Source organism: Urocitellus parryii, chromosome 12 (genome assembly GCF_045843805.1).
Source record: "Urocitellus parryii isolate mUroPar1 chromosome 12, mUroPar1.hap1, whole genome shotgun sequence".
NCBI lineage: Eukaryota > Metazoa > Chordata > Mammalia > Rodentia > Sciuridae > Urocitellus > Urocitellus parryii.
The window spans coordinates 55,842,579-55,858,529 of NC_135542.1; the positions used below are offsets into that span (position 1 = coordinate 55,842,579).

General features: G+C 36.4%; 1 protein-coding gene across 2 annotated transcripts; it reads right to left on the reverse strand.

The window, feature by feature from the left end:
- Nucleotides 1-4,978: 4,978 nt before the first annotated feature.
- Dpy30 (dpy-30 histone methyltransferase complex regulatory subunit) lies at nt 4,979-15,713 on the reverse strand. Of its 2 annotated transcripts, XM_026397328.2 has the most exons (6): nt 15,607-15,713; nt 15,297-15,368; nt 15,157-15,204; nt 12,664-12,696; nt 9,027-9,169; nt 4,979-5,326 (listed from the first exon to the last, which is right to left on the reverse strand). In XM_026397328.2, exons 2-6 carry the CDS (start codon nt 15,330-15,332, stop codon nt 5,254-5,256), a joined length of 333 nt encoding a protein of 110 aa, XP_026253113.1. In that variant the 5' UTR covers nt 15,333-15,368; nt 15,607-15,713; the 3' UTR covers nt 4,979-5,253. The 2 variants fall into 2 exon arrangements, with proteins under 2 accessions (XP_026253113.1, XP_026253264.1); XM_026397479.2 differs by lacking the exon at nt 12,664-12,696 and having other exon boundaries at nt 15,607-15,712.
- Between the last annotated feature and the right edge of the window lie 238 nt (nt 15,714-15,951).

Consider the following 15,951-nt stretch of genomic DNA (forward strand, 5'->3'; position numbering starts at 1 on the left):
AATAGCTAAAGCCACCTTAGGGACAATCAAAAAAGGAGATGAACTCTAATTCCATGGTGCTCTTTCCAGAGAACCAAAATTCAGTGACAACTGATGAAAAGGTCAACTTTTCATTGTAAATTTCAAGAATAAGGAAACTTTTTTAAGTTCTATTGTGACAGCTCTTGTGGTGGTTTATTACTGATATTATTTCTATGGTAAAATTGGAGAGGCTGGATACAATGAACAAAGAAAGTTTCATATTTCAAGCCCTTTGAATTAGATCAGGAGATTTGTATCCTGGCTCTGTCATTCATCATCTGTGTGATCATAGGCATCTAGTAATTCAACCTGCTTTTCAAGCCTTGGTTCTCTCATCTGTCAAATGCAAACAGCAGTTGAAATCTCACAGCTTGCTATGAGAATCTTATATTAGGGTATGTGTAAACAGTTTTGTTCCTATCATCATCCTTTCTGCCTAGGCACAACAATCTTAGTTCCAAACTACTAATCTAATTTAAAATTAAGCTTCCTCACTATTAAAATGCTCAATTGAACACTTTTTTTATATATACCTTTATTTCACTTATTTTTATGTGTGCTGAGAATCGAACCCAGGGTCTCGCACATGCAAGGCAAGCGCTCTACCGCTGAGCCACGGCCACGGCCCCTGAACACTTCTTTCTTCAAATGATTTTTCTAACTGATCAAATGCTGAACAAAGACCATAATGCCAAATAAAATGAAAGGTTAGGGGATCATCTATTACCTCTCGAATGCTCTCAACTACATCATTATTCCCCATCTACCTTATTCTGGCTACATTATTCAAGCAGACTCTTGAAAGAAATAAATTGAAACGATTCACGTATCCATCTCCCCTAAATTGATTCATATAATGGAAAATACTTTGTATTCCAAGATAATCTTATTTGGCAATAGTGTACAATTCTCATGTTATTAACAATTTCCATTACATCCACCTGTAATTTGAGTTTGACATTCCATAAACACTTCATAGTAAGAGCAAAGGAGGAATCTTCATTAATAGTCCTTATGAGGCACAGGCTTCAAGAAATAAGAAGCAGTCACAGAACCAAACATTAATGCACTTCTGGAGCAGCATATCCAACATTCACTGCAGCAGTTTCTATAAGCAAACAACTGGAATTAACCACAATGTCCATCAATCAGTCTTGTTCAAGGAGATACACATGAAAAGAATGTAGTGGAGGAATATATTAGTATGAAAAGAACTCCAAAACAGTGAAAAAATGAATTGCAAAATAGTATGTAAAGTATCCTACCATTTGTGTAAAAATAAATACATGTTCCTACACTTGATATACGTGGAATACTTCTAGAAGAAAGCAACAAACTGGTAACAGTAATTGTAGCTACGCCCCAAGGATGGAACGAGGATTTAACCTTTTCAATGTATACATTTGTGTATCTTTTGAACAACTTTATGCCATATACACATACTACTTATACTAAAAAATACCTAATTTATTGAATTTTTAGGCTTGATTTTTATATGTACATGACAATAATTGATTTTAGACTTTATTTATTCATAGCTTTAGAAGCCCCATACCTCTGAAAGCCCTGTAGGTAAAAAAAAAAAAAAAATTCTAGAACATTACCACAATATTCCAAACAAATCTGGGTTAAGAGTTTAGAATAGACTATTGTGATTTCAATTAAAACTGATACACTAACCTATAATCAGTCAACTTTGCCACTTTTAGCTGTACAAACCAAATTTATTGACATTTATTAAACACTACATACCTTATACTAGGCTAAGTATTTCATCTATTTAAGTCATTGATTATATGATATGTAATACTGAGAGTCAAACTGAGTGCCTCACACATGCTAAGCAAGCGCTCTGCGACCAAGCCACAAGCCCCTAGTACTTTATCTAATGATATCTCACATAAGATGTAAATTTATTCATTTTCAATGTTTTAGAATGAAATTTTTATATGTAAAACTTTTTTCAAAGTTGTTGTTGCTATTTGGAATTCCCAGAAATTAAATGACCGCAAAAAAGATACAAGCTTTTTTAAAGACTGCAAGTTGTTTTTAAGGCAGGAAGATCACAAATTCAAAGCCAGCGTCATCAACTCAGTAAAACACTGTCTTAAACTTTTTTTAAAAAGTCTGGGAATGTAGTTCACTGATAAAGCATTCTTGGGTTCTATCCCCAATATGAGTAAAGTGAGATAATACAGAATTCCAAAGAACTTAATGTAGTTCACTGATAAAGCATTCTTGGGTTCTATCCCCAATATGAGTAAAGTGAGATAATACAGAATTCCAAAGAACTTAACCCAAAGAAATTATAGAAATCAGAGTATGAGCAAGTTAATAGACTAGCATTTTTAACTTTCAAAAAAAAATGTGCACAATGTGTGTCACTTATGATTCCCTACTCTGACTCACATTTTCATCTACCAGCCATGTAAGAGGGCTTCTATTGTACACGTATAGGGCTGACTGACTTTCCCCCTAAGAAAATATTTGGGAATACCTGGGAGATAATATAGTATTAAACTGAGTTTAAATCCCTATCCCAAATTTACTTCCTCTGTATTTTGCTAGCAGCTCACATGCTCCTTAGTACCTATCCTAGGGACCATGTAAAATTCTTCTACATTTAGTGCAAGTTAAACAAACCTGCTTCCTCATCTAAGAATGAAGTATTAAAATCTCTGGGTGTGATGGTGCACACCCATAATTCCAGTAACTCAAGAGGCTGAGGCAGGTAGATCACAAGTTTGAAGCCAGTCTGGGCAACTTAGCTAATTCTTTCTCACCAAAAAAATAAATAAGGAGGGCTGGAGATATAGCTCACTGGTAGAGCACCTCTAGGTTCAATCCTCAGCACCTCATGAAAAATGTTAAACCTACCTCTGGGCTAGGGTATACCTCAGTTGTAGAACCTGTGCTTAGCACACAGGAGGACCTGGGGTCAATCCCCAGCAGCACAAAAACAAATAAACCTGCTTCAATCCAGGCCAATGGCACACTCCTATAATCCCATCTGCTTGGAAGGCAGAGGCAGAAGAATCACAAGTTTGAGGCCAGACTAGACAATTTAGCAAGACCGTGTCTCAAAATAAAATTTTAAAAAGGGTTAAGGATGTAGCCCTAGTAGTACAGCACCTCTGGATTCATTCCTTAGTAACCCCCCACACCTGAATTAAACCTACTTCAAACTTTAGGAGGTGATAAATGTTTAAAGCCTTGATATAGTTTCACTAGTGTATATGTATTCTGAAACACATCAAACTGTATCCAATAAATATGTAAAGCTTTTTACAAATCAATAATGCCACAATAAAATATTTTAACAAAATGGGTACAATCTTTTTCTAAAATATCTACCTCATAGGTTGAAGATTTTTTTTCTCCCCTTTCTTGAAGATAATTCAATAGAACACTAAAAGTATTGAAACAGTAGGAATAGTAGTATATAACCTGCACTTCCAAAACTAAAATAATACCTTCTGAGTGGTCCCTAACCAGAGGTATGTATCAGACCACCTTAAAGAGTTTTCATCAATGGGGCTGTGGTTGTGGCTCAGTGGTAGAGTGCTTGCCTAGCATGTGTTAGACACTAGGTTCAATCCTCAGCACCACATAAAAATAAATAAGTAAAATAAAGGTATTAAAAAAAAAGTTTTCGGGCTGGGGATGTGGCTCAAGTGGTAGCACGCTCGCCTGGCATGCATTCGCCTCGGGTTCAATCCTCAGCACCACATACAAACAAAGATATTGTGTCTGCCGAAAACTAAACAATAAATATTAAAAATATTAAAAAAAAAAAAGTTTTCAACAAGTATATTCTATCCCAACTGAATCATGCTCTCAAGGCACATATATTTATAGATCATATAAATACATAAATAACCTATAAACCTATATTTACAGGTTTATAAATATATATATATGTATATGTGTGTGTGTGTGTGTGTGTGTGTATATATATATATAAATAAATAAATATATATATATATATATATATATATATATATATATATATATATATAAATGTATATGGACCTTAACATTTCAGCTTGGAGACACAAGACTTCAGAATGCTTCCAATGCAGGGTTTACCTACTTTGGTTTTACTGACACTCTGAACAAAATATTTTGAGAGGTAGAATGGGGATGGCACATGGATTGTCCTGTGTCTTTTAGGATGTTAAGAAGTAATTCTGGCCTCCAACCACTACTTGCAAAATGAATCCCATCTCACTCCAGATGACAATTAACAGGTGATATCACCAAATGTCCTGGGAGGATTCCCATTTGAGAATACTGCTCTAGTGAATATTTTTCTTGGCTCTCTTCAGACAATTATCTCAGCTACTGAACTATCTCAATTTCTTCACAGGAATGGGGGGGGGGCACCTCTGGCTTTTTTTTTTTTTTTTCACAGAGAAAATGATATGAAGTAGCACAAGTACTTCTCACTTAGCTATCAGCAACACACTGGTTGGACTGGGTTGAATTCCCATTCAAGCACTTACCAGTAACGTTCTCTTGAGCAAATCATTTAACCTCTCCAAGTCTGTTTCCTCATCTGCAAAATGGGAATAATAATATCTACTTTGCAGAGTTGCTATTTTAGAAATAATTTAAGTAAAATAGTACTATGCCTCACACATAGTAAGACTGCAATAAAGAATAGCTATATCATCTCTAAAGCACTGAAATAATGCTTTTTATCAATACTCCAACATTATTGTACATTAAAATCATCTGTAATGTTCATTAGCTATTGAAGAGACCCGCATCCCACCCTCAGAAGGGTCCCTAGCAATATTGAGAAAAACTGGCTGCATTTTTTATATTATACTTCATTCTGCTGTATTTTCACTCTTTTGTAACACTCTGTAACATCTGAAGACACAGAAAATAATTCATGAAAACCAAGTATATAAATAAAATGTTTGTCAAAAAAACAAAAACTACTGTAAAATAATGGCATTATGACAGTTTATTTTGAAGGTCATTTTTCAAACAAAGTTAAAGACAATCTGAGAAAAGATTGCACAGAAGACACTCATTAAATAAGTATGGTGATTAAATCAAAATAAGGGAAATATGTTCTCTTCCATAACTCCGAAATAAATTCTGTTGTCCTGAAGATTCTTATACTTCCAAAAAAAAGGGAAAAATCATGGCAATTAAAGCTGCCTCTTAATCATGTAAAATCTACAGTAGCAACCATATTTTTCTGTTCTTCCCAATAAGTCAGTTTCGATCTTCAAATTGTGCCTTGTTTTTTAAAAGATAGGATGCTAGAAATTCAATGGGATTTGGTGGTCTGTAAGGGAAAAGAAATCCAAAGTTTAGAAATATATTTTCTAGATGTGTTAATTTAAATATTCTGTTCCTTAAAGAAAAAAAATCATCTTAAGTTTCATTTTACAAAGCCCATTTGTAGTAAGCAAACTAGCCAATGGTATAATTTTAAAAGAATGAAAAATTGTTATGACTTAAAACTTGTCATGAACTCAATTTGAAAACACAGTTTTGAAAATGTACTAACAATGGAATTACAATTATCCCAATTAGAATGATTTGCAGGCATTGCAAGGGAGATGAATGGACTACTGGCCAACACTCAGCTTTTTCATCTGAGTGCCCATTACATACGTATGTTTAGTTTGTGAAAATTCATCAAGCTGTACCTATGATATATACAACTTTCTGAGTAAGTATTAACCTTCAACAAAAGAAAACAACTTAGGACAATAGCTGTAGCCTTACTAAAACATCTGGATCTACTCCTTAAGTGACTGATCAAAGGAATCAACACTTCTGGACAAGTAAATTCTGTAATGTTTCTTTAAAAAAAAAAGAAAAAGAAAAGAAAACATTTCCACTGACACTGTGGCTCACATTCTTAATCCCAGCTATATGGGAGCCAGGAGAATCACAAGTTTGTGGACAAACTTGGCAACTAAGCAAGATCCTGTCTCAAAATTAAAAAATGGAAGGGGGATGTGGATGTAGAACATCCCTGAGTTCAAAACCCTACTACCAAAAAAACACATCTTTCTTCAAACAATTTGAATTAATAATTTTAATACTGCAACCAACCAAACATTACATCTGAGAAGTCGAACATATTTTTTAAATTAAAAGGTATTTGGGGGCTGAGGCTGTAGCGCAGTGGTAAAGTGCTTGCCTTGCATGTGTGAAGCACTGGTTCAATCCCCAGCACTACATAAAAATAAATAAAGATACTGTGTGTTCATCTACAACTAAGTAAAATTTTAAAAAAGAGTTTTAAAAAAATTAAGAGCTATTTGGGGCTGGGGTTGTGGCTCAGCAGTAGAGTACTCACCTAGCATGTGCAAGGCCCTGGGTTAGATTCTCAGCATCACATAAAATTAAATAAATAAATACAGGTATAAAGGTATAAACAAATTAAGAGATATTATTTTATACTTATCACTTTTATATAAAGTTACTATTGCTGAGAAAACAAGTCCAAAGATGAAAATTTGAGGAATATGTTTTAAACTCTACTATGAAAAGTTACATTGGAAACTGATTTACAATGATCTCTAAACATTTCCCTCAACCAGGCAATATGCCAATATTTCCAGCAACTCAAGCGGCTGAGGCAAGAGGATCACAAGTTGGAGGCCAGCCTCAGCAACTTAGCAAGGCCCAAAGCAATTTAGTGAGACTCTGTCTCGAAATAAAAACTAAAAAAGAACTGGCCAGGCTCAGAAGCGCATGACTGTAATCTCAGAAGCTAAGGAGGCTGAGGCAGGAGGATGAAGCCTCAGCAATGGCAAGACACTAAGCTGCTCAGTGAGACCCTGTCTCTAAATAAAATAAAATAGGGCTCGGGATGTGGCTCAGTGGTTGAGTGCCCCTAAGTTCAATCCCCAGTACCTAAATAAATAAATAATAAATTTTAAAAAAGAATGGGAGATGTGACTCAATGGTTAAGCACCCTTGGGTTCAAACCCCTGTACCAAAATAATAATAATAATTCAAGCTGAGGGTGTATCTCAGTGATAGAGCACTTCCCTACCATATGTGAATCACTAGGTTCAATCTTCAGCACCACATAAAAAATTAATGAATACAATAAAGGTAATATGTCCATCTACAACTAAAAATATTTCCAAAAAAAATCCCTTTACATTTTAGCCTTTTCTGCTGCCTACATATAGACAAAAATTTTCATATGTTTATGATTAGTTTGTTTTTCCAGAACTCTTTACTTAAAAACACTGTATTAGGCTGGGGCTGTAGCTCAGTGGCAGAGCGATTGCCTAGCATGTGTGAGACACTGGGTTCGATCCTCAGCACCATATAAAAATAAATAAAATAGAGGCTTACAAAACAATTTTTTTTAAAAACCCTGTATTACTTTTAAAACTTTTCATATTTTTTCTCCTAGCACTTAACATAATATTTAGAATTTCTAACATCTTAACTTTCTTTAAAAAGAACCAAAAAATAAGTATAAAAGATGCTTTTGTATTTTAAGCACATACTCTATCACTGGAGTACATGCCCAGCCCTTTTTTGAATTGTGAGACAGGAACTTGCAAAATTGCCTAGGTTGGCCTTAAACTCTCAGCCTCCTGAATAGCTAGAATTACAGGCATGTGCCAGCAGAGTTGCTGCCCACGTATTAATTATAGGTAGCAGAATCTGTATATGTCACTGTTATAAATAAATCTTATTTATAAATATACTAATAATCAAAAGCAAGCATTTATCATTTGTTTATTTATTTATTTATTAGATGCTGGGAACTGAACCAGGTCTTCGTGTATGCTAAGCAAGTGTTCTACCATCGACCTCCACAAAATTTTTATATAAATTAATATAATTATTCTTAGTCAATAATCTATGAGACATACTTCCATCAAGTTCTTTATCAAATTATGGCTACAATGGTTATCACTATTCTTTGAATAAAACATAATATGTATCTAATCAATGTTGACTAATCTAATTTACAAAATAAATTTTTTTATTGTATTTGTTCACACAAAAATATTTTAGGTGAGAATTCCTGGGGAATGAGAAATAACTGTAATCATATTAATAAAGAAATGTAAGCTAAGACAAATTAGCAAAATTTTATAATAAAAATTTTTAAGAACAAACCTTTGGACAAATATGATATTATATTTTGAGCACTATAAAAAGTCATGTCCTTTGAACAAGTAAACCAACTCTTCAGAATTCATCATAATAAAACAACTAAACAGAGGCAAAAGAGGCATGAAAACAGATAACTTTTTAGAAACCTATAATACCAAAGGAAAATTGGATCGCAATTCAACAGTGGGGAAAATGGCAAAATTAATTATGATATTATAATTTAAATTATAATTATGAAACTCCCAAGCCTATAATCCCAGGGATTCCATTCAGGAGGCTAAGAAAAGAGGAACACAACTTCAGGGCCAATCTGCACAACTTAGTGAGACCCCATCTCAAGTTTTTTAAAAGGGGTGGGGAAATTATAGCTCCATGGTAGAGCACCCCAGGTTTAATCCCAGTACCAATAAATAATAAATAAATAAATAAATAAATAAATAACTGTAAAAATGAAGACTATGGAGATGGGAAACAATTATGTCAAATAAAAGAACATACAAAATTACACACACACCATGATTACAAACCTTTACAAATATTCAAATAATCTAAGACTAATGAAAATGCCTCGATGGGGAAAATCACAGCCTCTGGGGCAGGAGTCCCCTGTTTCTTATTTGCTAGCAAAACAATAAAACTTTTTTTTTTTTCTCTTTCTCAAAAAAACGAAAGAAAGAAAGAAAATGCCTGCATTATGAATTTATGGCTGACTTCTTTATGTGTGTTACTTTCTTTGATTCTTTATGACCGACTTCTTTAAAAAAAAGGTTAATAGCCATAAATTATAAAATATTATAGTAAAAAACCATCATACATGACTAATAAGATTTCAATTAGGGAAGTGTCTCTCTCTTTCTTTCCAGTTGCAAATGTTATAATCTTACCTTTCCTTTGCAAGCACAGCAAGTCCCTGTAATAAGATAGGCACAACCGTCTGATCCAGGTAGGCACGAGTTGGCAAAGACTGTAAATCCACCTTCTGTTTTGATGACTTTTCTGCATTCATCTTCTCGTTTTCTACTATCCTCTAGTGAATTCAAAAATCAATGCATGAATATGCCAAATAATGACATTATTTTTAACATGAAACAAAAACTAATGGAAATATGACACAAATAGGAAAGGCAAAACTATCACTAGACTGCAAACCTCACAACAGAGATTCAGACCCTACTCTAAATCTCATACAGCTCTTTCCCTCTGAAGATAACTTATTATCTCATAATCTTCAGGTTCTACTTTCTCCCTTTTCCTTTTGCCTTTTTAGGTGCCCTTTTTTTGCCTTCCATGAGAATTCCTTCTTACCCTATTCCATAACATTGGACATGAAGCAACACTGAATCATAGCAAGAAAGCCAGTCCTGTTTTAATTCTTTCATCACAGATTATATCAAAGACAAAGTCTCAGTATAGTGCTAATATGTCTTTAGCACTTCTGCAGAACTTGCTAAACTCCCTTTTTGACAGAGAAAACAAACTGCAGGTTCACAGGCTTACACTGTCAACGGAATCTACTTAAAATTCATTACCATTGTTTTGTATTCATTGTTTTCATTTTCATGGCTCCCCTCTATCACAATCAGCTTTTCCATTTGTTTCTTTAAAACACACACACACCAATTTTTTAAAAGAAGAAACTGAAGAAAAACAATAAGTATTTAACATCCCAAAAATGAGGGAAATTATTTATAGTAAAGATCATTAATATGACATTTAAGTGAATGAAATTTGAGAAACTCATAGTTCCTACTTAACAACTCAAATTGGAGTTTTCACATTGATTTTGCTGATATAAAAAACATTAAAAAGTAACTTATTAAAAAATTTTTCTTTCTTTGGAAATCTAGTTTTTTATTTTTATTTTTTTATACTGGGAATTGAACCCAGGGGCATTCTACCACTGAACTACATTAAAGGGTACAGTTAGCATCTGTGCCTTCACTATATATCTGTATGTATATATATATTTTTTTTTATTTGAATCACTTTATCTACAACATATACACCATGGTTTCCAAAGACATTTCTTATCTTTTTTGGTACAGGGGATTGAACCCCGGAGGGTGCTTAGCCACTGAGCCACATCCCTAGCCCTTTTTATGGGTTTTTTTTTTTTCTTCTTTTTTTTTTTTTAGTTGTAAATACCTTTTTTTTTAATGTGGTGCTGAGGATAGAACCCAGGGCCTCGTATGTGGCAGCCGAGCGCTCTACCACTGAGCCACAACCCCAGCTCCCTTTTTATGTTTTGAGACAGGGTCTTGCTAAGTTGCTTAGGGCCTCCCTAAATTGCTAGGGCTGACTCTGAACCCATGAACCTCCTACCTCAGCTTCTTGAGTTGCTGGGATTACAGGTACACACCATGGCACTGGTTCCAAAGACATTTCTCATAACTATCAATTTCTCCTATGATTTTCAATATAATTTTGGAACTTATTAAAAATAATTTTCTATAAAGTCTATTTAATATATAAAATACTTATTTATTTAGTCATGGATGGGGAAGTGTATTGTTCATCAGTAAATTTCAACAGATAATAACTGTAGCACATCATCATTTCTGAAATTCTAATTAAGTCCTTGTAAAATTTACCTTTCCGTTGCAGAAAACATTATACAACTTGATATTTCAGAAAACTAAAATTATCACAGTGAAATGAGGGATTTGGGGGGCAGTACTAGGGATTAAACCCAGTTTGGTACTTTACCACCAAGCTACATCGCCAGCCTTTTTTATTTTTTATTTCAAGACAAAAGTCTCTAATTTGCCAAGGATGGTCTCAAATTTGGGAATCCTCATGCCTCAATCTCATGAATCACTGGGATTAGAGGTGTGCCTTACCACACCCAGCTAGTTGAATGAGTTTTCATTCAAAATCCACCTATGTGGATCTATCCTAGATCAAAATCCACCATGTTCAAATGATCACAATAAAGAAAATGAGGCAATCCTCAACACTTCAGAATGTAGGGGTTTGGTTTTTTTAGTACTAGAGATTTAACCCCCAGAGGCACTTTACCACTGAGCTGTATCTCCAGTTCTCTTTATTATATTGAGATCCTGCCTAAGTTGCTATGGCTAGCTTTGAACTTGGGATCCTCCTGCCTCAGCCCCCTGGAGTCTCTGGAATTACAGGCCTGTGTCACCAGCCTGGCTCAGAATATATTTTCTGTAAGCAATCCTAACTTTCTGTCATAGTACTTGTGAATAAATAAAATAAAACTAGTCAGCAGGCTGAAGGGTGGTACCTGGTGATAGAGCACTTATCTAGCCTGCTAGAGGCCCTGGGTTCAATCCCCAGCACCAAAATAAAAACAGAAAAACTAGTCATAAAACTAGTCAACTATATGAATATTACAGTGTCTCCAATAAGAAACAGCAATGCCTAAGCAATCACTATAAGTCCTATAATAACTTCATTAACAAAATACTCTCATTATTTCATTCTTTTACTGAATATGTACTACCAATGGCTATGTTTAATTTTACCTAAGTTAAAATCTTTTCATTAACCTGAATAAAAATGCATACACATACAGAGGAGCTGAAACCTATGATTAATGTGATTACTCTAGTTTACTGTTTCCTGCGTTGAGAACTTATAGAACACTGCATAGAAGACAGCCCTTGAGCAGAGGCCAGTAGTCTCCTGAGCTGGGAAGATAACTAGAATTTGCAAGGCAGAGTACTAGAAAGGATAATGTTACATGGAGAGAGAACTGAACAGAAAGACACTAAAGAGATTGCCTTTCTGTCTTCAGGTGAATATAACCTCACAGGAGGCCCTCAATGGCGGAGTTCATACAAAGCTGGGGAACTTTGTGCTCCCCTGACCCAGAGCAGGAAAACCTCAAAATACATGGAACATCTGACAGAATACTCAAGAGGAAGAAATTAGGCCTAAACTAAAGGCTGGTCTAGGCCCACTTAAAGAAAGCCTTAAAAGGATCAAATTGTTTCTAAGTAACTATCTTAGAACAAAATTCAACAATGTTTGAAGAAAAGGAAAAATATCCAATACCATACAAGGTAAAATTCACAATGCCCAGCATCCTGTAAGAGATTGCTAGTCAGGCAAAGAAGAAAAATAATGTCATACTAAAGAGAAAAATCAACCTGTGAAGAGCAGGCAGTGTTCTGCTCAGAGTTATTCCATGGTGTATTGAACAGCACTTTTCAGGCTGTTTTACTCCATTTTGTAAAGCAGTAGTTTGCCATAAGCAACTCCATCTTGAGTTTAATGCTGAGGTGGAATGACTCTATACCTTGTTTGTATAAGTAAACAACCATCTCTGCCTGGCACAACAATAAGACACAAACTAATCATGGTACTAAATATGGCCACCATTGGACTTATGAAATTAATCAGAAGCACATGGATGCATGGACATAGCAACTCATCTGAAACAATGTCCACCAGGAGACAGTGAAGCATATTTACATTCAGCAAAAACATCTTCCCCCCAAAAAAGGCAAAACAATGATTTTTTTCAGACATTCAGAAGCTCAAAGAATTCCTTACCTGCAAACCTGCAGTATAAGAAATGGTGAAGCCCTTCAAACAGAAAGAAAATAACACCAGATGGAAAACTAGACCCATACAAAAGAATGAAGAGCCCCAGAAATGGACAACATGTGAGTAAATATAAAATCATCTTTTTCAAAGGGCATATTGGCACATATGCATTGTAATTCTATCTACTTGGGAGGCTAAGGAAGGAGTATTTTAAGTTTGAAACTAGTCTGGGCAACTAAGGAAGACTCTTCTCAAAATAATAAATAAAGCCAGGCATGGTGAAATATGCCTATAAACCTAGCAACTCAGGAGGCTGAGGAAGGAGGATCACAAGTTTGAGTCTAGCCTCAGCCACTTGGCGAGGGCCTGAGCAACTTGGCAAGATCTTATCTCAAAAAATAAAAAAAAACTGGGGATGTGGCTCAGTACTTAAGCGCCCCTGGGTTCAATCCCTGGTATCTAAATAAATATATATATAAAATAAAATAAGTGGCTAGGGATGTAGCTCAGTGGTAGAACGTCCTTGGGTTCAATACCCAGTACTGCTAAAATAAAAATAAGAGATTATTTTTCTTGCTGGGCACAGTGGTGCATGCCTGTAATCAATCCCAGCAGCTGGGGAGGCTGAGGCAGGAGGATCTCGAGTTCAAAGCAGCCTCAGCAAAAGCAAAGTGCTAAGCAACTCAGTGAGACCCTGCCTCTAAATAAAATAAAGAATAGGGCTGGGGATGTGGCTTAGTGGTTAAGTGCCCCTGAGTTTAATCCCTGGTACCCCCCAAAAAAAAATAGAAAAAAATTATTTTTTTGTTTATATATTTTAAAAGATAATCAACTTTTTAAGAAAAAATTAAAATCATCAACACACAGCTCATAATGAATGAAATGAAATACATGACAATAACACAAAGGCAAAGAGAGATTTTAAAAATTGAAAAATATTATAAGATTCATATACTGGGCTGAGGATATAGCTCAATTTTACAAGATTTGCCTAACATGCACCAGTCCTTGATTTCACTCCCCAGCACCAGGGAGAAAAAAAGATTCATGTACTTAAAAGATATACTACTATTTCAAGGAAATTTACATGCTATACAACCCTAAAATAATCACTTAAAAATAATCTAAAATTACAATAAGCCCATAAAGGAAATAAAACACAATCTTAAAAGGAGCAACAGCAATGGCAGTTGTAGAACAGTAGTTTCCAGACTCGCAGGTATCACCAAAAAAATAAGTATAAATTAGAAATCAAAATATATGCTCTACCGGCACAGTGGCACACACCTGTAATCGTAGTGGCTCAGGAGGCTCAAGCAGGATGATGGCAAGTTCAAAGCCAGCCTCAGCAACTTATCGAGGCCCTATCTCCAAATAAAACATAAAAAAGGGCTGGGGATGTAGCTCAGTGGTTAAGCACCCCTGAGTTCAATTCCTAGTACCTCTGCTTTCCAGATACCATGAGCTGAGCAGCCTTCCTTCATCATGCCCCTCCACCATGATGTTCTGCCTCACCCAGGGCCCACAGCAATGGAGTGGCTCAACAACCATGGACTAAATCTCTAAAATGGAAGAATCACTGCATGGAGTTTCAAGTGATCTGTTATTTTGAATACATGAAATTTTGGGAGCAAAACTACCAACCAGTGCTGCCAAGAGACATTCTGAACGCTGGAGTGCAAATGGTGCATGAGATGCACAGTTTAATTTTGTTTTATTCAATTTTAAAGGAAACAAGGGGACTTGATAGTTATCTGTATCTATAATATATGCTTTGTGAACTCACATATTGTAAATCAATAGAGAGGTTTGAATATAATAATGTATTCAAGTTGGCATTAACTCAAAAAACAAAAAATTAATTTTAAAAAGTGATGAATGAAAAGCTGAACATAGGGTTGTTATCCTCTTTTGACCAAGTAAAAACTTACAAAAACACAATTACTATTTTACTATCCCCTTTAATTCGTAAACCAAAGGGCACTTTAAAATTAAAGCAGCAGAAAACTAACCACTAAATAAAATACCAAACACTCGACTTTTTTTTTTCCTCTCATTTTCCCAAGGTCTGGTGGTCTGGGACAAAATATTAGAATATCATAGTTATGCCCTTCATTTTTATTTGGAGACAGAGTTGTGTTAAGCTGCTGAGGGTCTCCCTTAATTGCTGAGGCTGGCCTGATTCCTCCTTTCTAAACCTACTGAATCGCTAGAATCTCAGACGGGCGCCACCGCACCCAACAAAATTGTATTTTCTTAACCAATGCCACCCAGCCCTGGTTCAGTGATTCCAGTATTTATACTCCATTAAGGGGGTACCTTCTATATTTAAGAAAAGTATTAGCACCACTGTTAAAAACAAACTACCTGTAATTTGATACTATTGAGTTGAAGATAGCAAAGTTTTCACTTGTGCAAAGTAACCTAGTAAAAACGGATCCCAAGTTTTCACCAGCTCGCAGGAGACGCAAAGATGCGACAAGGAACTGGGAGAGTTACCTCAACATTGTCGGTCAGACCGTACTCCGAGTGAGGGTTTTCTGCAACCTAGAAAACAAAACACAGGTCACAGAGACATCAGCCGCCGTTTCCCGCTGCCTCCCTGGCACACCGCCACCCGAATCCAGCGCCTCCGGTACCTGCGTCTGTCCTTCCAGCATCTGCTCTGGCTCCATGGTGGACCCTGCAAACCACAGTCCCGGGATATCAGCCTTGGAAAACGAGAAGAGCACGAGTTACCCGGGAAACTTCAACACCAAAACGCCAGGATGGAGTCCAGCCCAGTCGGCGACCCCGCCCCTCACCCCCACCTGGGCGCGCGAACGCCCGCAGCAGAAGAGGAGCAGGATGGGACAGTCCACGACTGGACGCCCGCATCAGGTCAAGAAGATCCGAAGCAGTCCCAGGTACTTGGAAAAAGTGGGCAAGGGACGAAAGAGAGCTAATTACCCGCGCCCAAGCTGTTGGTTCCTAAAAGGTCTGCACGGCGCCACCAACTCCCAGCACGAACCGCTCCGGCCGTAAGTGACGAATGTCGCACGACTGCGCCTGCGCAGAGCTTCTCGGCGGGCTTGGGCCGGGAGGCACCGGGACCCGCCGGCTCTGAGGGTGTTTAGTTGTCTGCAGAGGTGCGGGCCGCGATCTGTCCTCTGGGACTGCAAGAGTGAGTCAACCTGCGAACGCCAGGCGACCAAGTGACGTGCCCAGTTCCCCAGGGGTCTTTGGTTCTGCCTGAAATCGTCTGTCCTGGAGGAACCGAAATCACTTACTCTGCTTCTTCCTATAAGATCACAG